The 25,838-nt window shown below is 43.7% G+C and overlaps 1 protein-coding gene across 1 annotated transcript in view; it reads right to left on the bottom strand.

Annotated features, from left to right (window-relative positions):
- LOC129099604 (voltage-gated potassium channel subunit beta-2-like) overlaps positions 1-25,838 on the bottom strand; it is a 57,718-nt gene that overhangs the window by 13,427 nt on the left and 18,453 nt on the right. The window contains exons 3-5 of the mRNA XM_054608900.1: positions 16,146-16,183; positions 8,908-8,987; positions 5,005-5,049 (exon numbers count right to left, since the gene is read on the bottom strand). Coding sequence (XP_054464875.1) covers positions 5,005-5,049; positions 8,908-8,987; positions 16,146-16,183 — 163 coding nt within the window. The remainder of the gene's footprint in view (positions 1-5,004; positions 5,050-8,907; positions 8,988-16,145; positions 16,184-25,838) is intronic.

Genomic DNA, 25,838 nt, shown 5'->3' with positions numbered 1-25,838 from the left:
GAAAATGTGTTTAAGGACGTTATGGTCTTAACTCCCAGACGCAAGACAGCATATCCAGTATATCCAGTGAACATAGCAGCCATTGCGGAAATTCTCATTAAGAATTGTATTGTATGTACATTGTAACACTCTGATGTGCAATGTGTCTGATTTGTTGTGTTCTGGTAGGTAGTTTCAATAAACTGTAAATTAACCCATACCGAAAGGGCATCAACATACACTATTCAGGGTCCACCTTTAATAACATTGGAGTAAGCAGCCGCATTCTTTGTCTCTCCCAGTCCCAGCGTGTTTCATTGATGCTAATCATTCACCTTCCCCAGACCTTACAAAGTAAGCAAAGGCTTTCTAGTAACACTAGAAAGCCTTTGCTTTGTGGTTGTTTGAGCTGCGGTGGCAACCGGCTTCAAAGACGAGTATTGAAGCCAATTAAATGTAGTGATCAAATGGATACTTGGTGCGCCCACTTATAAAAAGAAAAAACACTCCAGAGGGAGCAGGTTAAAGTTTTGCGAGCAAGCAGTAAAAAGTTTTTCGAGAGGAACCATGTCTTTTGACTGTGGGAGGAAGCCAAAGAGAACCCACGCTGACACAGGGAGAACATGCAAACACCACACAGAAGAGGCCAGTCTCGCCCGGGAATTGAACCCGGCCCCTCTTGCTGTGAGGCGACCACACGACCGTGCATAACAAATGTATGAATATTGTAAATTGTAAATAGTAATACATAATTCTGAAATAAATAAGGTTTTTAATTTATTTATTTCACTGAAAGTTATATTAACCATTGAGTTAAATTATTTATTCCCGTGGACATAAAATCATTGTTTTATTTTATGGAATTGCTGCCCTGGCATTTGGCCTTTGTAAATAGTAAATGCAATTCAATTTCATATACTTCCCAATAAAAAAAAAAGATATATTTATTTTATTCCTGTTACTAGCAAATAATTCATTAGCATATTTTAGTATCCTCCTTGATGATTTTCCTAGCAATTTTCCTCATGGAAGTTTGCGTTTTGCATTTATTAAGCCTGATATTTACTTCTACTGTTCTTCATCATATTTATTGTAGTCTGTTGTAGTCTATATGTACAGTTTCCGGTTTATTGCAGTGCATCTACCTGCAGTAATCCTGCAATGTATTTTTGTAAATAATCCTTTATGATACTCTTAACTTCTTTACTTGACGATACATGTATGTCAATTACTTTGAGTTTTGGTGACTGTGCCAATATGTTAACTGTTGGAGTTTGATTTAATCAAAATAGACTAGCACTATCGATTATCTAAATGTTTGAATATAACTAAATGTTTGAAACTTATTTATATAAGGCATCTGCATACTGAAATGGGTGTGAATATAGTATGGTCAGGGACTTTCCAAACCAATTAAAAAAGATAGATAGCTTGCACAGACATCTGGATGATAGATAGCTCAGTGCACCTGCAGATCAAAGAAAACAGGGAGTAATTTACAGATTTTAAAAAAGAGCTCTGACACTATATAAGACGATGTTGAGGACAAAGCAAATCAGCTCGCCTCCGGAGCCAACTCGGGTTTATTTCTTTGCTGAAAGAATAAACTCTATTGCATCGAACTCTGTCTGTCTGTTTTCCAGTGTTTTCTTCAAACTTCATCGAGACTCCAATAGGTATTTAATATAGTAATATAGTAATTCGGGTTTCATCAACTGGCCCAGTCCGAACTTCTGTTACCCGACACAACTGTTTCATTTCCTCCCATCCCTACATGTGCAGGAACCCAAAGGAAGCAGACATCCAGGCTCCTACAATGTATCCTGAATAAATTATGAAAGATTTTGTATATGATATCTTGCCTGCATGATGATTTCCCCGATTTTATGCTTGAAAGTGCTTGAAAGCGCTTTCACCTGTACAAGCTCTTGACCATACAATTTCAAGGGTTTACATTTATGTCGTTTAGCAAAGCATGATATGTTTTTTTCAACTGCCTATTTGACAATTGTTCCTGCTTGTCAATAGTAGTTTGCATTTTGTTTCTTAAGTACTCCAAATTCTGCCCCCTGATCGAAAGTGCCCCATCATCTGCATACAGTGATTTTTCTATATTCTGTCCAACCTGATATATGTTCCATCAATCTTCACACGCCAAGTTCCATTTTCTATTGAAAATACATTGGAATATTCAGGACCCACTTTAACTTCTCTTGTTCTCCTAAACAGGTAATCTAATACCCAGTTGTACATCCTACCATTTATACCTCGCTTATTTGGTTTGATAAGGATTCCTTCTTTCCATAGAATATCATGTGCTTTTTCGACATTGAAAAATACATCAATCACTATTTCCTTGTTGGTTTGGGCTTCCCAGATTTTTTAATTCCAGGCATCAAACTGAGTCCATTGTGCCTCTTCCTTTACGTAATCCACTTTAATAAGAGGAAAAAATATTTGTACTCTCGAATATGTGTTAATCTCCCTGTTACCATCTGCTCCACTGTTTTCGCTAATTGTGATATTAATGCGGTCGGACTATGGTTTGATGGGTTTGGTAAATCTTTCCCGGTTTCAGAATTGGAACTATAACTGATTTTTTCCATAATGATGGAATTTTACCAGTATCCCAAATTGAATTAAAAAAAGCTTAATACCACTTCAAGCACACAATCCTTCATATGACTAATATGATACTAAAATTCCATAACAAATACCATCTTTCCCTGGTGAAGTTAAATCCACCTCAAATCAAATCTAAATCATCTCCTGATGCAGCCCTTCTTTCAGTGACCCCTGGATTTTGTGTAAGGGTGTTAACCCTACTCTGCTTGGATTTTATTTCCAAATTGTCTGAATTTTCCCTAAAGTATTTGCTAAGAGTTCTGCCTTTTCTACATTACTAACTGGCTTAATGTTACTGCTAAGCAGCACTGGAATTTGGTCAGTGCTTCTTTATACCCTTCACTTTCCTAATCATTCCCCATACATCTGACAGCTGAGTTTCTCTCCCAATTCTACTGCAATATTAATACATATCACATTTGTCTGAAAAATGTTATACAAATATTGTAAATTCTTGTCTATTAGCAATAAGGCTTCCTCTCTCATTATATGATAATTTACCTCCCTGGAGACATGTTGTGTACCAGCCTGCTTAAAAGGCCTTTACCATGAACCCCATCCCCCAAAAAACAAGGATCACAGGACTTAATGACTACAGACCCAAACCCCCTTACCTCTGAGGTTATGAAGTATATTGAGTGCCTTGTCCTGTCCCACCTCAATACCCTCACGACCCACTCTTCGACCACCTGCAGTTCACCTACAGAGCCGCAGTCAACATTGCCCTTCACTTCATCCTCCAGCATCTTGATTTTTCAGGAACTTACACGAGGATCTTGTTTGTGGACTTCAGCTCTGCCTTCAACACTATCATCCCGTCTCTGCTACAGGACAAGCTCTCCCAGCTGCACATGCCCGACTCCACCCGAAAGTGGATCACAGACTTCCTGTCTGACAGTAAGTAGCATTTGAAGCTGGAGAAACACGTCTCTAAGTCTTGGACTATCAGTATCGGGTCTCCCAAGGCTGCATTCTGTCCCCTCCCCAAATTTACAGCTGCACCTCCAGTCACCAGTCCATCAAGCTCCTGAAGTTCGAGGATGACATCACCCTCATTGGACTCATCTCTGGTGGGGACCTAAAGGTGGGAGATTGACCACCCGATGACCTGGTGCGGATTAAACAACTAAGAGCCCAACACTTATTGTAAATTTTCATATTTTCTATCTTAAATTATCTTATACTATTGCACTGTTTTTATTGTTATGCACCAATCACCAAGCCAAATTCCTTGAATGTGTGAAATACTTGGCAATAAACCTTTTCTTATTCTGATGAATAATTTATATCAGGCATTGAATGTGTTGCAAATCTGTTATGTTGTTCATTCTGTACACGCAACATATATTGCGCCTCTGTACTTCCTGGGCGAGGGATCCATCCTCTGTATCTCTCCCTAAGGTTTCAATCCAGTTTTTTCCCCGTAAAATTATTTTTGGGGGAGCTTTATGCTCTGATGCGAGGATCCTGTGACAGAGGATGTTGTATGTTGTACAGATTGTAAATCCCCCCCCCAAATTTGTGATTTGTGCTTTTGGGCTATACAAAATATATTGCATTGAATATATTTAACTGATAAGTGTTCTCTGGGAGTGTGAGGTATTGTCTTTCAGTAGTTTTAGAGGGTCACTTTGAAACCAGTCTCTGAGCTAGTGAATCTAGTTTTGTGTCACGAGCCAGCTACTTCGAAGTGTAGGAGTTTGAGAAAAAAAACTTGAGTTCCATCCCTGTAAGCTTTCTCCATCAGCTTGGGAATTACAGTGGCATCGCACCTTAACAGTCCGTTAGGGGGGGAATAGCAGCAACAGGACGATGTTTTACAGGCTCGGTCAGCACGATTAAAGAAAGTATTATTCAAAGAATTCATTACAATCAACTGTTGCTACCTCCAACTTTAGTTTAAAGGAATAGTTTGACAACTTGTGAAATACACAGAGATGTAAACATGGTTTCTAAAAAAGGGCCATTCATGATAACAACCTGCAAATGCACCAGGCACTTGAATTGTTGTGTTTACTGGAGCTTTATGAGTAATAACAGTAGTAATAACAGTATTTTTGCAATCTAGCTACAGATTGTGCTTAAGTCTAAAGGAAACACTGATATCTCTTCATTATGCTTGATTTTATAAATCTCATTTGAATTGTCTCTACAGATGGCTTCTGTATAGACACTTTTCTGAGTGATTTCTGGGAACTGGGATTATGCTGTTGAATAAAGTATATAAAAAATAGCGTTATTTCATCCAATATGCAATGCTAAATTTGACTGTCAGATAACAATCGTGCAATAAAAAAAATAAAACAAAGTCATGCTCAAAACACTTTTAAACTAAACCTACTAGTAAGATGCTTCTAGTTTTAATATTACAAGCCTTCACAAACACTCTGAAAACTCTACCTCCATCCTTTCTTCTTTATGATACCTCCCAAGACATCTTCAGCCCTGAGAAAGGAGATTAAACAAGAGAGTAAGACAAAACCATATAAAGTTACACATTGACTATATAGTAAGATACCAAAATGTATTCACCTATCATGTAAAAAAGATCAGGTAACAAGACCTTGCATGCATTTCTTCCCTTTTTCAAGTTTCTCAACAACCAGTTATTCAGACATGTAGTCAGCTAAATAACAGCGTAATTAAGTAGCAATGTAAATTGTTTAACTAAGGTTAAAATAAATAGAACAGATTAGGTATGCATCCATACCTGTATGCATTTATCTATGTATGTATACATGTATGTATGAATGTATGTATTTATGTATGTGGGCATGTCTTTTACACATCTCAGGAACAGTTCATCCAATCTATTTCACACTTGCCAGGTATATTGCTGGTGACCCAAAAGAATGCTGTTTCAAATTTGGTGCAATTTGAAAAGCGACACTTTCAAGTGGAATAAAGTTTTGAGTAAGAGTAAGAGAAAGCCATATAAATATCACTATGAACATCTCAAGCTGCAAAATTACTTAAATGTTGAGGTTAATTGGTCTCCGTTTGTAATAAGGTTGGTGAGAATTGTAACCAGGCGTGTCATGACTGACACTTCTTTTGGAAGCCTTAGCGCTTTAGGCCCTTGAGAGAGTGTTTCTTTAGACAGCGCTCTTATATTGACAGGAAAAGATGGATGGCTCTTCACATGCATCTTCCATTAATTCCAGCTGACGCTGTTAAAAAGTATAGATTGTCTTAAAGTTATTGTTTTATTCTTTGGAGCCATGTTCATGAATGAACACTTTATTGTGCAGGACCCGTAGCTTTATATGGTATTATTTTCGTGTTCATTTTGCAAATGTACAATTCTCATGAATGTGCACTTATTAATGCATTGGTGGTATTCATCATATTTATGGTGGTCATTTGAACAGTTATCTGAACTTAGGAACATTTTCTGCCCACTGTACGGAAAAAAATTCAGACAAATGTAAGATAATAATAGGAATAAACGTTTTTGCATGAGGTCCAATGACAGCAAAGAAATTATGAGAAAGCATGCTTGAAAGTAGGCAATGGCAGAATATATGAGGATTAAACTATAGACCAAGGCATCCAAAATAATTCATACTGAACCTACACTAGAGCTTCATAATGGTACTGCCAGCAACCTACTTTAAATCCATGTTCTCCTTTATAAATGCACGTTATGTTAAAGAAAACTAATACTATCATGTATCATTCCCATAGTAGAAATTGCGCTTATCCATAACTATTTTGTTTCAAAAATGTCTTCTTACAGTACAAAAGCGTTCGACAACAAGTTGCAAAATAATTTTGTATTTGTATTGAAAGGAGCAAACTTGTTGTTGAAAAAAAAAAAACATATTGTTGAACATGAAATATGTTTATGACAATTTTTCAGTTGAGCGGAAATTGGGAAGGTTCCTTGTTAACATTTGCTTAATAAAAATGAATTGTCTATGCTGATTTGTTCATGGGGCTAATGAATAGCAATAGCCTTCAAGATTCACTCTACACCCACTGAGCAACAAACGTGTAATGCAGGTTAGGGTCTATCTGAATGGGTCAACATATTTCATCCAACCTTCTTTCTTGAACATCCTGCTGACGAGAGTTCGGCACAGGCTGGAGGCTATCATTGATTCCAGGAATGGAAGTTATTGTAGTAAGTAATGATTACTGTAGTAAAAAATGTCTCTCCACACTGATGGCAGGTAAAAACCTGCAATGGAGTCTGTCCCGAGTTTTACAGGCCTCCTACTTGGCCTGATAAAGTAGCATGAGTTTTGTTCTTGACCAGGGTTTTTTGATGTTGTCACTGGAATTTAGGGAAATAAGACTTTCTATGTTTTTCCTGATGAGCTTTGGAAGCAGAAACAGCTTTTACTTCAACTGTTTTGAAGTGCATTTCTTTTCCATGATAGTTTCCAGAGACACAGCACAATTGTAAAACATTCACTTATTTCCCATACACAAGACTTTATTACTGTAAAAGGTTTATAATATGTGATCTCATTCTGTCCAAAACTGTGAAATCGGCCGTCATCAAAAATTGATTGGGTTCAGTCAGATGGCTGAGAGAATTACTCAATGTATATTTGAATGGTCTTTTGAGCTTTTATGTTGTAGAAAGTCCTCTTAAGAAATAGATATTATCTTGATATAAAGGGTTTGTTTTGTATATGGAGAACAAAACCCTGTACAATGGTTCAACCAGACGGACAATTAAAAGGGCAGAAAGAGGTTAATATCCCTCTGAGAAACAGTTAAATAAGAATAGTAAAAAAGATCAGTCATTGATAAAAGAAACTGCAAGATTATAATCAAAATGTGTGCAGATTTAAATAGAAACAGGTTCCTGTTTCAGTGCACAATAAAGAAGCCTACAATGATTGGGATTAATGGGCAACATGCTTATTTAGCAAAGTTATTCTTCTAAATTCCCAATAGAAATAGAATGATGGTCCAGGGTTAGCACAACTTGAATTGGATTAGGGAGTATACAATGAAGATATTATATGAAGTTGAAACCTGTTCAATCTAACCTCCAGTAGGGCCCAAAGAAAAACGGACAAACTAAATATTTAGAGATCAACTGCACATTTGTGGTTAACGATCAAGATCATTTACACTTTTCTGTACTGAAAAACAAATTCAAAATCCAAGTTCCAACAGTATTCTCACATGACATCAGCTAATGCAAGTTTAAATTTCTTTTTTTTGTTTTACTTTTGAAGCCTAAACTATTTCAAATCTTAATAATACTTTTTTGTTTCTGAGCTATAGTTTACTGTTTTTAGGTCTGTTTAAATAACTATTATTGAAGTAAATAAAACATCAGCATAATTGAATGATTGATTTGATTTAAACATTTTGCAATGTACTGTATACATGGCTTATTACCACTGAGGAAGTAGCATTTGGTCATTGACCTGCCTACAATCAGACATGCGGCTCTGACTTTATTTGGAATGCTCAGTAGAGTGAAGGGTCCATTTGAAGAGTCCACTGCATAATTAAAGAGATAAAACCACGCCTACGTCTGTATGACAAAGCATTAATGCAGCATTGACAAACATGACAGCCAGAGCTGATGGCAGCTAGCAACAGTAACTTGAAAAATAGCGATACAGCAGGGGTACTGAATTTGATGGATTTACTGTTTATCAGACCAAAAAATTACAACCTATGGTCCCTCCTTGTCACGCCTAGGCGCTCCTTCCTTTTGCTGTGAGGAGAGCGGGCGCCAGTTTTGGAGATGGACTGTCTCAGCAGTAGCAACTCGAATAAAGCCAGCTCAAACTCAGCACCTCTGTGTCCAGAGTGGCTGTCTGCTGCCCATCCAGCTGTCTCTTCTTTGTCATGTAAGATTAGTTCTGATGTAAAACAGTGTCATTTTGACCCATTTTCAAAGCCATTTTTTCCAAATTTAGAAAGAAAAGCCAATAATTACACCAGCATTGATGTGTTTAATCACAGTTAAGTCATAGAAATTAGTTCATGGCTTATAAAACATGTGTAAGTGAAAAGTTACTTTTAAAGGAGGTTTTTGGTGGGAGAAAAGGACATATGTTTTGCCAAGCGCAAATGAAATAATTTGGTATGAGTTGTGTTTTCTTGAGTAATGCCAGCTGAGCTAAATTGAGTTTAGTTAGTCTGAAGTTTGATTCATTTTTTATTTTTTTTTCTCCACTTGTTGCACATGTGGCATAATAGTGTTGTGTACATGTATTGTTACACTTAGCCAAGACAAACCAAGACAGAAACATTTATGTGGCTAAGAATAAACATAAACATCTTGATTTTATCTTATAATGGCAAATCATACTCAATCATACTTACTTTCCCACATTATACACTTCCGCTGTGTCGAACAAATTGATCCCATTCTCATATGCCAAAGTCATCAGCTCCTCTGCCACCTTAAACAGCAAAATTTGAGATAATACAAATGAGCAAAGAGTGAAACCATTGTTTTTTTTCTCTCCCTCTGTCCTCTGAGAAAAACTTTCTGCTGTCAAGTTGAAAGGTTCTTTAACTGCTATAACTTTATTTATAAATCCATCCAAAGACTGCTGCCAACTTATTTATTAAAGTGGCCCTATTATGCTTTTCCACTTTTTCCCTCTTCTATAGTGTGTTATATATACTTTTTTACATGTAAAAGGTCCATTTAACAAGTGGAGACTGTCAGTTCTTGCGAACACAGGCGTTTGTTTTGAAAAGACACAATGCCTGTAATAAGCAGAAACTGACACACCATCCCTGACTCAGACAACCAATAAAGCACTACCACCCAGAGGAGGAATTTGCACCATATCTTAATTAGATCTTGTTGCATCTGTTTGTAGCAAAGCATCTTTTCCCTTATCAGTATATTATTATATTATACAGTATAATATTATTAGTGGTAAGGGAAGGTCCACCGGCATCTGTGAAAGAATGGACAGCCCGGGAAGATGACATGGTGACAATAGTGTTAAGGCTAGCACCCTGAAGTGCTGCACAAATAATTGCACCACACAGAGAGAAAACCCCAAGGCAGACTTTGGAAGAGGGATAATCTTCCATAATCTGCCAAATACAGATCAAACAGTCAAAGACCCCGAACATAGAAAGACAGAAATGCTGGTGTATGCGGTTTCCCTTTCTACCATACAGTACCCAGTAGCGATGGCAAAGTTCAGTGAACACTCTCTGGCCCTGGATTGCCGAGTGCACTTCTGGTCATACTCGGCAATAAACAGACTGATGCTGAGGTTCTAAAATTATGGGATGGATGGTCTTTAATTCTAGGTCCTGTTATGGGAATTGTTGTGATAAATACATGTTTTTTTGCTGCAAAAACATAATGTTGTATGTGCATAATGAAATATGGATTAACCTTCTAATTGATCACCAAGCATTAGCATGTAGTTGACAGGTTGTGGTTTTTCCACACTACTAGGTTTCCATTATAAAACGCCTATCTTTTGCTTTGTTTACACTGACCGTCCACACATGGCCAAAGTTTTAGGTGTGAGGTCCAAAAGTAACAAAAGCAAAAATGACATGCAGTGCGACAGGGACTTCAGCCCCCAGCAGAGCTACGAGCGTAAAAACAGACAACGAAGCCTAGAGGAAATGAGTGAGAGACGTGTGTTGACCAGATGTATTAAACCATAACATCTAAAAACTTTGATTTATAAGTTAAAATTGATCTTAAACTGTACCAAGCCTGCTTAAAAAAGGGTTAGTGTCTGATGCTGATTCTGTTGTTTCTGCTGTTCTGACATTCTTGTAATCAGGAAGTGTTTGATGCTGATTCTGTTGTTCTGCTGTCCCTTTAATCAGGAACTGCTTTGAGAGGTGTGCTTTAGTTTCAATAGGCCAATTGTCCTCTTAACTGCTAGGGGGAGTGGCTTACACTCCTGGCAGACAATGAGCAATCAGTAGGTAGGTCCTTTCAAGCCAGACTTCGTCAAGCAAAGACTTCTCGAGCGTGTACTTGTACGGGTCAGTAATTTGTTTATATTGACTACCATGTGTCTGCATCCTATTTCTGTCTGTTCCTCTGTCCGGTGGTCATGTAGACAGTGGGTCGCTCCCAGGTGCCGTGACCCCACTAATCTCATCTATCCCACTCTCTCAGCCCATGGTGAGCAAGTGGTGTCGGGGGGGCTTTGGAACTGCCAGTCGGCAGTGCCGAAAGCTGAGTTCATCTCAGGCTACGCATCCTTGCTCTCCCTCAACTTTCTTGCTCTAACTGAGACCTGGATCACACCAGAAAACACCACCACACCCGCAGCTCTGTCAGATGTGTACTCCTTCTCTCACACTCCCAGAGCTGCGAGGCGAGGTGGTGGCACTGGCCTGCTAATTTCCCCAAAATGGAAATACTCTCTTGTCTCTGTTCCACAGTTCTCCCCTTCCTCTTTTGAATTTCATGCTGTTACTGTCACTTATCCAGTCAAGCTCACCATTGCTGTTGTGTATCGCCCACCAGGCCCTCTTGGTGAGTTCCTGGAGGAGCTTGACACACTAATCTTGCACTTCCATGACGATGGCTCCGCGCTCATCATGCTCGGCGACTTCAACATCCAGACTGATAAGTTAGAACCTCTGCTTTCCTTCCTCTCCTCCTTTGACCTCTATCGCTCTTCCTCTCCTCCTACCCACAAGGCCGGCAACCAGCTGGATCTTATCTTCACTAGACACTGTTCTACTGCTAACCTCTCTGTCACTCCCCTCCAGCTCTCGGACCACTACTTCATGTCCTACTCCCTCTCCCTCTCCTCTCCCCCCTTACTTCCTCCACCTACCCACATGGTTTCTACCCGTAGTCACCTCCGCTCCCTCTCCCCCGTTGATCTTTCCTCTTCCGTTACCTCTGCCCTCCCTGACCCTGAATCCTTCTCTCTCCTATCCCCCGATACTGCTACTGATCTTCTCCTCTCCACCCTTTCCTCCTCTTTGGACAACCTCTGTCCCTTCACCTCCAGGCCTGCACGGCCAACTCCTCCTGCCCCATGGCTGACGGACTCAGTGCGTACTGATAGACGGAGCCTAAGAGCGGCTGAGCGCAAATGGAGAACAGGCAAACTCCCGGAGGACCTTCTTAACTTCCAATCTCTCCTTTCCACTTTTTCCTCCTCTCTAGCTACTGCTAAAGCGGCTTTTTTCCGCTCTAAAATCCTAACCTCTGCTTCCAATCCTTAAAAACTCTTTGAAACTTTCTCTTCACTCCTCCAACCCCCACCCCCTCCTCCTACTTCCTCCCTTCTCCCTGATGATTTCGCCAACTTCTTTGACAAGAAGGTAAACGATATCAGATCCTCCTTCTCTCAGCCCCCCTCTCCCTGTCCACCCTCTCCCTCTCTACCCTCTCCAGCTCTTCCCCCTCAGCTCCCCCTTCCCTCTCCACACCCCATCTTACCCTATTTTGCTCCCCTCTCCCCTAACGAGGTCCTCGACCTTGTTACATCTAACTGCCCCACCACGTGCTCCCTTGACCCGATCCCCTCCCCTCTTCTTCAGTCTATTGCCACTGAACTCCTTCCTTTCATCACCCACCTCATCAACACATCTCTCGTCTCGGGATGCTTTCCCTCGGCTTTCAAGACTGCCAGAGTCACCCCCCTTCTGAAAAGCAACCCAGTATAAGATGTCGTTACAGCTATCCAAAAAACATGTTTAATCTGTCAGAAGAATCATGCTCTTTCTATCTAACTGCAAAGGCCTTTCCTTTGGATGCCTTACACGTTGGCACCTTAGTAAAAATTGCAAAAAGAGAATCAGTGTCAGACCTGTTCTCAGTGGCATCCCAACATAGTCCATGTCACTGAACTAAGTTACCTTGTTAACTAAGGTTTGGGAGCAGGGCCACACCTCAACCACTGCTCTAATCACCTGACAAGTCTACTTATACCTGGTCATCCCATCAAGCACTGTTCGTCTCCATTCTCTCAACGACAGATCGCGTTTCGTGTGGTAACTCTGAACACAGTCTTATTAGATAGTCAAACCAAAAAATTAACTCACCATGGATTCTGAATTGCAGATCATCCCGTCAGATTCAGGCTATGATCTATTTGGCTTCCATTCTCCGTCAGTTACGCCATCCCTACATGCGTCCGACCACAGCCCAACTTCCCAACATAGCCGATTGCGCTCCGCCGTACACATTCCTCGGCCATGCAGGCTCCAGCATCTGAACCCATTCAACAAAACTCCTCCAACTCCAAACCGATCTCGGGCGTCCTCTCCACCATCCACAAGGCCCAGGACCCGCGGCCGAGACAGCTGTTGCAGACATGGAAACCGGCTTGACCGCTCTCCTTGTCACCCACCTCCCTCAAGACCAACCCCGGATTGCCATCCATGGCGCGCTCGCCACATGTCTCCCTCGCCCATTAGACAGGTGACCAGCATTAGAGATTGGATCTTGGCTCGTCTCCAGTGCGCCTTAAAAGATAAATGCATCCTTTTCAGCCACTACGGCAACAAGATTAGGTTATTCCAACTTTTTCCGGTGTCCACCAGAAATCCAGCTGAGTATTTTAGATAGTCTTTTAGATAGCACCTTTGCTGCTTCCCCAATCGTCTTGTGGGCCACCCATCGTCACGGATGATATGACGGCACCTCCTCCTCCAGGGCCGCAGCCACCATTAGGGCCGCAGCCACCATCATCTCCCCCGCCTAGTGAGGACCGTATCATATTTCCCCCTGTGCCCGCTCCCACTGGGTCTGATCTCTCCCAGCGAATGACATCCTTCTTTTCATCCTTGTGTCCGAAGGCTGCACAAAATCCTCATGCACATACATCCTTTCATCCCATTATCCATTCCTCTACTCTTCCTTCAGCTGTTCACAGTAACATGCTTTCTGCTACTCCATCAGCCGACAAAACTCTCCAAGAGCTTGCATGCACTCGCCCCTCCTCCTCATGCAGCACCCCTGCATTTGGGGGTCTTCTGCAGCACCACCTCCTCCTATCATCCCTAAGCTGTTGTCATACACCCTTCCGTCAACGTTCCCATCCCCAAGGGCATTGACAAATGAGGGAGGCCAATCCTTTATCAGGGAGGCAGGATGGTATGCATAACTTTAACCATCTCAGTTGCTTTCTCTCCAACTGCAAGTCTGGTCCTTCTGCGGAGGCGCTCAGGCAAGAAACACCAGCCCACATAATCCAATTACACTGGCAGACTGACCAGCACAGCACCTCGGCACACCCATCAAGGTAAAGGCTCTAGCCACTGCTCTACAGAACCACCCTGATAGGGAGTTTGTCGACTTTCTATTAAACGGGTTCACCCACGCTTTCCACCTGGGCATATAAATTATTCCTGACACTTCTGTCGCAATCTTCAGTCCACTCTTTCCGAACCTGACACCGTTGACACCTTACTAGCCAAAGAGTTCAAAGAAGGGTTCCTGATAGGCCCATTTACCAACCCACCTTGTCCAGTAGTCCAAATAAGCCCCATCTGTATCGCCACTCGGAAAAAGAGATTAATTATCGACCTGTCTTCTCACAATGGCACATACATTCCAGCATCAATAGCATTATCCCAGCTCTGTGCAATACGCAACCATTCGACCACACCATCACCCTTATTTGCTGGGCAGGTTTAAGGAGCATGGTTCTCCAAAACATATATCACAAGCACTTTCAAAGTCTTGTCCATTCACCCAGACTTCTGACGTTTCTTCAGAGTTTCCTGGAAGGGAGTATATTACTTCGCTGTTCGTCTCACCTTCGGCTGCAGAAGCAGCACAATTTTTTTTGACTTACAGGCTTTCTTACATTGTCCATCTTCTCAATATCGTCAACCCCTCATTCTCACCTCCAGGCCTTGGACTTTCCACCTTTATCGCAGCCTTTTCGGAACTCGGCATCCCACTCGCAACGGAAAAAACCTGAACCTCTATAGAGTTTTTAGGTATCATAACTACTTTTGAACATCTTATAGCTATTAATTTTAAGCAAGCCTTATTTTGTTTTAGTGTACTTCTGTTGACCTCGTGAGATATCAACTTTAATTATTATCGTTTAAGTATATCAACGAGTAGTTTCAGTTATAATATTATTCAGGGCAATATCTGGCCCAAACACTGCGCCGGAAGAAGAACCTGCTGCCGTGGATAAAGACCTGGAGAGCAGGGGAAATTGTGAGCCGCTTTCCTCAGTAGTTGCAGTAGTAGTAATGTTAGCCTTGGACTCAGTATCTCAGTTTCTCCAAAATTACAAACTCCATTCTGCTCCATCCTGACTGAAGAAGCCATCATTCATTTGTTAACCCATTGTCAACCTGCCACATTGTGTTTGGCTGACCTATGAGACTCGGGACATTATTCGCTAGGTGTGTATTTGTTCGTTATCACACCCTCTGATCTGTATACACCTTCACTGAATCTTTGTACCTTGGGCTGCTGCACATACAGGAACCAAAATAGCAGGTCCGCTTCTGGTCTGAGTTCAACCAGGGACCTTTAATGTATGTTGCTCCCCTGGCTCTCTTTCCTTGTTTCATCTCTGCACTGTCATGTCTTTAATAAACGCATAAACGCCACAATAAAAAAATAAAACATGTTTACTAATTAGCACTTAACACAAAGTACATCTGAGTAAATTTAGGTTTTCAGGCAAAGGTATAGACTTCAGTTACATTACCTGTGCTGGAGTCACACTCAAATTTAACATTTAACATGGATATGGATGTCATAAAAGTGTGCAGCAAATCGACTTTCTTGACAACAGATATCTTTGAATCACTCTGACAGCCGACAATCCAGTTGCACGACCAGGGGGAAAAGTGGGTTAGTCACTGAAGAACAGCAGACAACCAACACATGCTACCTTATATTATTACTTTTAAATGTTTTGATCATAACTGTATAGTAATGGTCACAAGATGTACTGCAAAATGCAAAGTGTTTCACACAATAACTTCTCAAACTGTGTTTGTTATATCAGGGTTCACAGCAGGAAGTTGAGGCACTATGTTTTTATACCATGACTTAGCATTTAGAAGAGAACTTTCCCCTCAGTGTTGACACATTTAGGGGCGAATTCATAAAAGGATTGTGCTTTTTAAGCAGCTAAACCTGCAAGAATAAAACATTTGGATGTATTTAAACAGAAACCAACAGCACTGATTGGCTGGGATATTAAATCCCAAATATGGTTTCTGTGTGTCACTTTAAATTAATTGACGAAAGTTTTGAGGAATGCCGTTGCACCTTGACAGTTAGAACACCTATGGGTTTGGATATTTCATTTTCTTTTCCTCTCGGCCATTGTTATGCAGTGATGCAAAGGAAACATTTATACTTTACCATATGGATAAATGCAATCAGACTATAAAAGCTGCAAAACTGTATGGGCATGTTTGCACTGTAATATCATATGCTCAAAATCCTTTGTGGTGCTATCAACAGTCACAATCCATTCTTTGTTAAATTTCTTGTTAGCTAGGTAATGCAATCTTTGTATTCAAGATGTCGATGTATGTTACTTAGTGAAACTATTTTGTCATTGTTACATCCTGTTAAACTTGAGCCTGGATTACATGAGACTGCAGGTATTCTCTCCTACCTCATTGGTTATTTGGCCTCCAAAGGTGACCCACGTGCCTGCACAAAAATGAAAGTTAATGCATTAGATTACAGCCTGCAACATACAAAGTCATTATTCCGGAGTTACAATGTAATCTTTTGCACTCAAGAGTAGTAAAGTACATACCAATACATATATGTGCTACAAAGGAACAAGATATTAAGTTATGACATGAGGGGGAAACTATTCTGGATTTTACAAAGAACTTATACTGTAGTTATATTTTAACTTCTGGGTACCATTTTGTTTTTACAGGATATGTTTCATTTACTGAGTAATAATCTTGATGTTCTAGAGGAACTTAAGAGATATATTATTTTTTTAACTACTGTACACATTATATTATACTATAACAGGAACTAGTGTGACCATACAACTGAGCAAGAAAATAACTTTGGGGCACATCTGTGCATTTACATTGGAACAAAGGTCCAGGGGCCAGTATATTTCAATGGATACTGTTGGCCTCTGAAAAAGTGTTATAGAAGAATAAAAAGTGAGCTTTGAATAGTGAGTACCAAAATTGGTTTTATTTTTTTTAGATGTTCAAAAGACAGTGCATCAGGTCTATTACTTTGTGTGTGTGTGTGTGTGTGTGTGTGTGTGTGTGTGTGTGTGTGTGTGTGTGTGTGTGTGTGTGTGTGTGTGTGTGTGTATATACATAACAAGATGTGAAATGATTGAATAAGGGGGAGTAACCAAAATTATAATTATTTCAATAAGGTTAAGTTTCTATGGAATTTTGCAGGGTAGAATAGGACGCTCAGCTGCAGGCGAGAGAGGTGGGGGAGTGGTTCATGGGAACAGTGCCGGGGTGAGTTCAATCAACACGGCTGTAACATGGTGCTAATCAGGCTGAATGTATTTAAGCAGTAGCAGGCGGGAGTTCGAGAGCGACAGTCACAGACGAGGAACGGACTGAGACAGAGCGAAGCCATCAGAGAGGTGGCGACGGAACGAGACCGGAAGCCATCAGAGAGGTGACGTTACGGGAACGCTGGACCGAGTGCGCCCGAGAAGCCGGGCAGCGAAGCGGAGCGCACGACGGTCCGCATTGTGTGGTGTATATTGGATAAAATAAATATACCTTTGTTAAAAACCTACCCACTGAAGCCGTGTCTGTGTTGGGGAAAACCTACGGTAGTCGAGAGTCGGCTACACTGGCGCCTAAACGGGGACCTCAACACCGTGATGACGGAGCAGCAGATACAGCCGGTGGCGGCGTTGGCCCAGATGCTGGGGGAGATCGCGGCCATGCACCAACAGCAGACGGAGGTGAACCGGCGGCAGATGGAGGCACTCCACAGCCAGGCGGAGATGCAGACCCGGGTCCTGGAGAGCCTGCTGTCCCGGTCGGGGGCGGCGGCTCCACCCCCTCCGTCACCGCTCACGGGCATCACGCTCCACAAAATGTCCGCGGAAGACGACCCACAGACCTTCCTGGAAATGTTCGAGGGGACGGCGGTGGCGTGCGGGTGGCCGGCGGCGGCGTGGTCCGTGCGCCTGCTCCCCTTGCTGTCAGGGGAGGCCCAAACTGCGGCGCTCGGCCTGCCAGCGTCCTCGCGGGGAAATTTCCAGGACATAAAAAAAGCCGTCCTTGATAGGACGGGTTTCTCCCCCGAGGACCACCGTCGCCGGTTCCGGGGCACGAAATGGACACCCACCGACCGTCCTTTCGTGTATGCCCAGAAGCTGAGGGACGCAGCTAACAGGTGGCTACAGCCAGGGAGTCTGATGGTGAGCAGAAGATGCTGGAGAGGATCACAGTCGAACAGTTTGTGGAGGGCCTCCCGACTGGGACGTCGGAATGGGTGCGGTGCCACCGACCTGGGGACTTGGGGGCGGCCATTATCCTCGCAGAGGATCACCTCGCCGTCCACCCCCGGGGACAGGGAGCGGAGGGGTGGACATCAGCGCCTGTCCGACCGACTCCTGCTCCTCGCAGGAAGTTCCTCACCTCAGCCTCCCTCCATCGGCCCCCACAAGCTCATGCATTTCAACCGCGCAATAACCCTCCCTCTGTTTCCTCCCATCGCCAGGCTCCAGGCGCTGTTCCCAACCCACAGGGGGCCCCTCAGGCGTCAGAGCAGGAGTGTTGGAGGTGTGGGCAGCCCGGTCACTTCCGCAGAGAATGTCCACTGATGGAGGTCGGCCAGGTGATCCGGGTTGCCGGCCCGCCAGCACCCTCCTCCGGTCCGGGGGGGACATACAGCGTTCCGGTAAGGATTCAAGGGGGTGTACACCAGGCTATGGTGGACTCGGGCTGTACACAGTCCATGGTCCACCAGAACTTGGTTCGGCCCGGGGCGTTGGTAGAGGCAAAGTGGGTGGAGATAAGGTGTGTGCATGGGGATGTTCACAGATATCCTGTTGTGTCAGTCGAAATTAAACACAGGGGCAAAACGCATAGAATTAGGGCTGCGGTTAGCTCCCGCCTTGCACACCCACTGATTTTAGGCACAGATTGGCCTGGGTTCCATACGTTAGTGGGGCAATGTGTGGGTGTGCGTTCGCGACCGGCAGGGACATGTGGGATGTGTGCTGTGCTCAGTGGTGATGCGAGGTTGTCCGACGCTGCTGAAGGGGAGGGGGAACCGGTGGTGCCCTCACAAGGGGCCCCGCAGGTTCCCGAAATACACTCCATGGAAGATTTTCCACTGGAGCAGTCTCGTGACAATACTCTACGCTTTGCCTTCGACCAAGTGATACAAATTGATGGTCACATGGTACACCCTGACACACCACCGACATACCCACACTTTTCATTGATTAGGGATAGACTGTATAGAGTGAGTCGTGACACTCAGACGGGGGAAGATATTACCCAATTGTTGGTGCCGGAAAGCCGTCGGGAAATGGTTTTCCGGGCGGCTCATTATAACCCAATGGCTGGGCACATGGGGTATGACAAAACACTAGACCGGATAATGGCCCGATTCTATTGGCCTGGGATTCGGGGAGTGGTGCGCCGTTGGTGTGCCTCTTGCCCTGAATGCCAACTGGTAAACCTACCGGCCATCCCAAGAGCTCCATTGCGCCCATTGCCACTAATGGAGGTCCCGTTTGAGCGCATTGGCATGGACCTCATCGGGCCATTTCACCGGAGCACTCGAGGATATCGCTTTGTGTTAGTTCTGGTGGACTACGCAACGCGATATCCTGAAGCAGTGCCGCTGCGCACTATCTCTGCAAAGAGTGTTGCACAGGCACTGTTTCAGGTCATCTCCCGAGTTGGAATCCCGAAAGAGATTCTGACCGACCAGGGCACCTCGTTTATGTCACGCACATTAAGGGAACTATACGGTTTATTGGGCGTCAAGGCAATTCGGACTAGTGTTTACCACCCACAGACCGATGGCCTCGTGGAGCGCCTGAATAAAACCTTGAAGTCCATGATCCGTAAGTTCATACACGATGATGTCGGAAATTGGGATAAGTGGCTTGACCCTCTGTTGTTTGCAGTGCGGGAGGTGCCCCAGGCCTCCACAGGATTTTCTCCCTTTGAGCTGCTGTTTGGCAGAAAACCACGTGGGGTTCTGGACCTAGTTAAGGAAAACTGGGAGGAGGGTCCGAGCAAGCAAAAACGAGATTCAATACGTCCTGGACCTGAGAGCAAAACTCCACACACTGGGGCAATGTTCACGGGAGAATTTGCTCAGGGCCCAGGAGCGTCAACAACGCCTGTACAACAGAGGGGCTAGGCTGAGACAATTTGAACCGGGAGATAAAGTACTTGTATTACTTCCCTCTTCCAGCTCCAAACTGCTCGCTAAGTGGCAAGGGCCCTTTGTGGTCACACAGCGAGTGGGCGATGTAGACTATGAGGTTGTGCGTTCTGACAGGGGAGGGGCAACACAAATTTACCACCTCAACCTCCTCAAAGCATGGAGAGAGGCAGAGCCTGTGTCTCTGGTGACTACCGTGAAAGAGAGGGATGAGTTGGGGCCTGAGGTGCCAAATTCCACCAATCCAGCCTCGCTCCGTTGTGAAGACCATCTCACTCAGTCCCAGAGAGCAGATGTGGCTGCGTTGCAGCAGCGCTTTGCTGATGTGTTCTCCCCTCTGCCAGGACGCACCAACCTTATACAACACCATGTTGAAACTCGCCCAGGCGTGACAGTACGATCACGGCCTTATCGGTTGCCTGAACACAAAAGAAAGGTAGTTCAGAAAGAATTGGAAGCTATGCTGGAGATGGGGGTAATAGAAGAGTCCAATAGTGCCTGGTGTAGCCCCATCGTTCTGGTTGTCAAGAAGGATGGGTCTATACGGTTCTGTGTGGACTACCGCAAGGTGAATGACGAGTCACGGTTTGATGCCTATCCAATGCCCCGGGTCGACGAGCTCCTGGACCGGCTCGGCACGGCTCGTTTTTTCACGACACTGGATCTGACCAAGGGCTACTGGCAGATTCCCTTATCTCCAGAGTCCAGGGAAAAGACGGCTTTCTCCACTCCGTACGGATTGTACCATTCGTCACACTTCCTTTCGGGCTGTTCGGTGCCCCAGCCACATTCCAACGTCTCATGGACCGGGTACTGCGTCCACACGCTGCTTATGCTGCCGCCTACATGGATGATGTGATCATCCACAGCAACAGCTGGGCGGAGCACATGCAGCGGGTGTCCGCGGTGCTTGAGTCTATGAGACAGGCTGGGCTCACCGCCAACCCGAAGAAGTGTGCGGTTGGACGGAGGGAGGTACGGTATCTGGGGTACCACTTGGGTGGAGGGCAGGTTCGTCCCCAGGTCGACAAGACAGCAGCGATTGCAGCCTGCCCGAGACCCAAGACCAAAAAAGAGGTGAGGCAGTTCTTGGGGCTGGCAGGGTATTACCGGCGGTTCATCCCCAACTTCGCCGACCTAACCAGCCCCCTGACTGACCTGACTCGAAAGGGTGCCTCAGATCCGGTCCAGTGGACGGAGCAGTGCCAGCTGGCGCTTGAGAGGGTAAAACAGGCCCTCTGTGGGGAACCTCTTCTCCACACACCTAACTTCTCTCTCCCTTTTATCCTGCAGACTGATGCCTCGAATAGGGGGCTGGGGGCCGTTTTGTCCCAGGAGGTGCAGGGGATCGACCGCCCAGTGCTTTACATCAGCCGGAAGCTGTCTGAGAGGGAGTCTCGCTACAGCACAGTGGAGAAGGAAGGCCTGGCGATCCGGTGGGCGGTCGATGCCCTGCGTTACTACCTCCTGGGACGCCCATTCACCCTCTATTCGGACCATGCCCCTCTACAGTGGCTCCACCGCATGAAGGATGCCAACGCCCGGATCACTCGGTGGTATCTGGCGTTACAGCCTTTTAAATTCAAAGTGGTCCATAGGCCGGGGGTGCAGATGGCTGTGGCAGACTTCCTTTCCCGCTCACAGGTGGGGGGAGTAGGCTAGGCCGGACGGCTCCCCGGCCTAAGTCGGGCGGTGGAGATGTGTGGCAGTGGGCGTGGTCTGCGCTCAGCTGCAGGCGAGAGAGGTGGGGGAGTGGTTCATGGGAACAGTGCCGGGGTGAGTTCAATCAACACGGCTGTAACATGGTGCTAATCAGGCTGAATGTATTTAAGCAGTAGCAGGCGGGAGTTCGAGAGCGACAGTCACAGACGAGGAACGGACTGAGACAGAGCGAAGCCATCAGAGAGGTGGCGACGGAACGAGACCGGAAGCCATCAGAGAGGTGACGTTACGGGAACGCTGGACCGAGTGCGCCCGAGAAGCCGGGCAGCGAAGTGGAGCGCACGACGGTCCTCATTGTGTGGTGTATATTGGATGAAATAAATATACCTTTGTTAAAAACCTACCCACTGAAGCCGTGTCTGTGTTGGGGAAAACCTACGGTAGTCGAGAGTCGGCTACAGGATAGTTTATTCATATTTTACCTGCCTCAAATCATGGAAGAACATTTTTTTATAAACTACACAGTTCGCTTTCAGACGGTACACTTGCGTTGTGATTTATACTTTGTGCATAACATAAATCGACCCAATTTCAGGAAGTGAACGAAGACACAGGTTATTATGGGCTGCTTTCAGGATGGATACAGGTAAACAAACACGATTGGGAGAGGACTGACTTGGACTAATGCAGAAGTCTGTTTTTTGCTTGACACCTGAGCCGAAGAGAACATACATAATATACTGAATAAAGTTAACAAAAATACTAACATTTATAAAGTCATTTGAGATAAACTGGAGGAGAAAGATTTGTGCTCACTGTTCTGAGAAAAACTTCAATAGCAATAGATTTATGCTTGTGACGGTTCTTTATGTACATGCCAAAAAACAAACAAGCTGCAAAAACCAACCGCAGCTGAGGCCCAAGTATCAGATTGGTTGAGTTTACACTTGAAAATAAACAAAACTGTCTGTATGTTTTTTACACGGAAACCCACATAGACTCACAAACCTGATCATTTTCTTAAAAGAGAAAATCTCAAGGTGGTGTCTGTTTTTAAATATATTGGAATTATCCTAGACACAAATCTGTTTAAAAAAACATGTTAAAAAAGATGGCCAGTACTAAAAAATTCAACCTGGCTAACTTTAGTCATACAAAACCATACCTGATAACAGAGGCTACCAAACTCTACTCCATCACCATATCAGAATCAGAATCAGCTTTATTGGCCATGTATGCGTATGAATACAAGGAATTTGACTTCGGTTTCTTCTACTCACTAACATACATACATAAAAATGGACAAATAAACAAAAAACAACGAGATTAAAGAAGAAAAAAGATAAGGATAAACATTTTACTATTATGTACATATGAATGTCTGGTTGTTTTGGCGTAAAGAAGTCTCTAGTGCCTACCAGACAGGAGGACTTGGAATTGGTTGTGTCCAGGGTGTCATGGGTCGGCAGAGATGTTTCCTGCTTGTTTCCTGACTCTGAAGATGTACAAGTCCAGGATGGAGGGCAGGCTGGCACCAATGATTTTCTCTGCAGACCTAACAGTCCGTTGTAGTCTGCTTCCTGAGCTGACACAGGAAGTACAACCTCTGCTGGGCCTTTTTCCTTATGGTGTCTACATTGGTGGTCCACTTTAGGTCCTGGGATATTGTGGAACCCAGAAACCTGAAGGTCTCCACAGCAGACACAGTGTTGTTGAGTATGGGGATGGGGGGCAGTGTTGGCGGGCTCCTCCTGAAGTCCACTGTCATCTCTACAGTTTTGAGCCCTCATGAACATTTATAATGGGAAAATACAATAATGCCCAGAGGGAGAGGAAGAGACAGGCCCAGTTATATGAGGGCTCAAAGGCATGCATTGCAGGCTCTGTTTAAAACTTTGCAGCCTCAGTTGAAATGTGAATATAAATGCCAAACGCAATATAATAGGTGAAGGGACTATGTAGCTATGATGCGCCATGGTAACAGGAGGTTTCTTTAGTAAACAAGGGAGAATGAAAGCAATATAGTCATTTTGATTAACGGGACTCATTACTTTTAAAACCAATTAATAAGTAAAGTAATATATTAGTAGTAGTAAGTAAAAGTAGTAAGTAAAAGTAACTTATTACACTTCCTGAGTAACTTGCACAACACTCTGGGTATGTGATGATTGAGAGGGATCATTTTTGTATTACAACCTCTACACCCATCCAAGGCATTGTCACAGCAGCCCATGCCTCCAAATTTTCTTCAATTGATAATACAAATTGATGAAGTTCACTTATTTTCATTTTACACCACAGAGTCTGACAACACATGCTGGCATTGCTCTAGCATCCAGCACTACCGTTAAGAACCTTGGAGTTATCTTTGATCAGGATCTGTCTTTTAACTCTTATATAAAACAGATCTCAAGGACAGCCTTTTTTCAGGCAAATCCTGTCTCAAAGCGATGCAGAAAAACTAGTTCATGCATTTGTTACCTCTAGACTAGATTACTGTAACTCCTTATTATCAGGCTGCTCTAATAGGTCTCTTAAATCTTTACAGTTGATCCAGAATGCTGCAGCACATGTTCTAACAAAAACTAAGAAAAGAGATCATATTACTCCAGTATTAGCTTCTCTGCACTGGCTCCCTGTTAAATCAAGAATAGAATTTAAAATTCTTCTACTTACCTACAAAGCTCTAACTGGCCAGGCACGTCTTATCTTAAGGAACTTATAGTTCCATATTACCCAACTAGAGAGCTGCGCTCAATCAATGCAGGGTTACTTGTGGTTCCTAGAGTATATAAAAGTAGGATGGGAGCCAAAGCCTTCAGTTATCAGGCTCCTCTTCTGTGGAACCAGGTTCCAGTTTCAGTCCGGGGGGGCAGACACACTCACCACTTTTAAGAGTAGGCTTAAGACCTTCCTTTTTGATAGCGCTTATAGTTAGGGCTGGTTCTGGTTCGCCTTGGTTCAGCCCCTAGATATGCTGCTATATGCCTAGACAGCCGGGGGACTACCTAGGATACACTGAGCTCCTCTCTCCTCTTCTCTCACTCCTTCTTGATGTATTCATCTCCTATTTATGCACATTACTGATTCCTTGTGCTTTCTCGCCTCGCAGGTTCCCAGGAATCGGGGTTATATTTGGACTGTCATCGTGCCACCTGCTGAGGCCCTGCTGACACCCACTACTACTACCACTATCATTATTAGTCACATTACTATTAGTATTCCCTGTACTATTACGCTTATTGACTTGCTTCTACCCTGGAGTCTTTGTGCTTTCTCGCTTCGCAGGCTTCTATAAATCGTGGCTGTACCTGGACTGTGGTCATGCATCCTGCTACGGCCCTGCTGACACCGACTGCTACCACCATTATTATTACTAGTCACATTAATATTACTATTACCTGTACCATTAAGCATTTTAGCTTTACTTCCACCCTGAAGCCCTTTTTGCTTTCTCGCTCTGCAGGTTTCCATGAATCGTTGTGGTACCTGGATCGTAGTCGTGCCTCCTGCTGTGAGCCGACTGACACCCACTGCTACTTCGATTATTATTATTAATCACATTACTATCCCTATTTCACAATTATAATTCTACTACAATAATTGCTGCTGTTATTATAAGTAGTCTTATTATATGAATCATTTATGTCATATACATTGAATGTGTTGTATCTCTGCTATGCTGTTCATTCTGTACACGTGACATCTATTGCATTCTGTCCATCCTGGGAGAAGGATCCCTCCTCTGTTGCTCTCCCATAGGTTTCTTCCTTTTTTCTCCCTGTTAAAGGGTTTTTTTAGGGGAGTTTTTCCTGTGCCGATGTGAGGGTCCCGGGACAGAGGATGTCGCATGTGTACAGATTGTAAAGCCCTCTGAGGCAAATTTGTAATTTGTGATTCTGGGCTATACAAAATAAACTGAATTGAATTGAATGTTTGTAGTCCCATTTGGCTACAAATATTATATTGTGGAGGGCAGAGTTTGAATTAAGGAATCTCACAGCCTGAGTAAGGAAGCTGCTCTGAAGTCTGATGGTGCAGTTGTTGATACTTCTGTATTGCTCACCAGACAGCAGCATTTGCCATACGTGCTGCATGATCTAATCAAACATTCATACAACAACTAGTATGGATACATAATATTTTCCAAATGTCATAGTTCTGTTTTGTTTTGCTTTTTGTTTATATGTTTTATTATTATTGTTCCAAATGCTCAGCACTACAAATTGCATCTTTGTAAACCACGCTATTTGGAAAGTAAAGTAATGTTTAAATAAATGTGTGT

This window comes from Anoplopoma fimbria, chromosome 12 (genome assembly GCF_027596085.1).
Source record: "Anoplopoma fimbria isolate UVic2021 breed Golden Eagle Sablefish chromosome 12, Afim_UVic_2022, whole genome shotgun sequence".
NCBI lineage: Eukaryota > Metazoa > Chordata > Actinopteri > Perciformes > Anoplopomatidae > Anoplopoma > Anoplopoma fimbria.
Note: the sequence above shows the minus strand (reverse complement) of the source record. Positions and strands in the feature narration are given on the sequence as shown.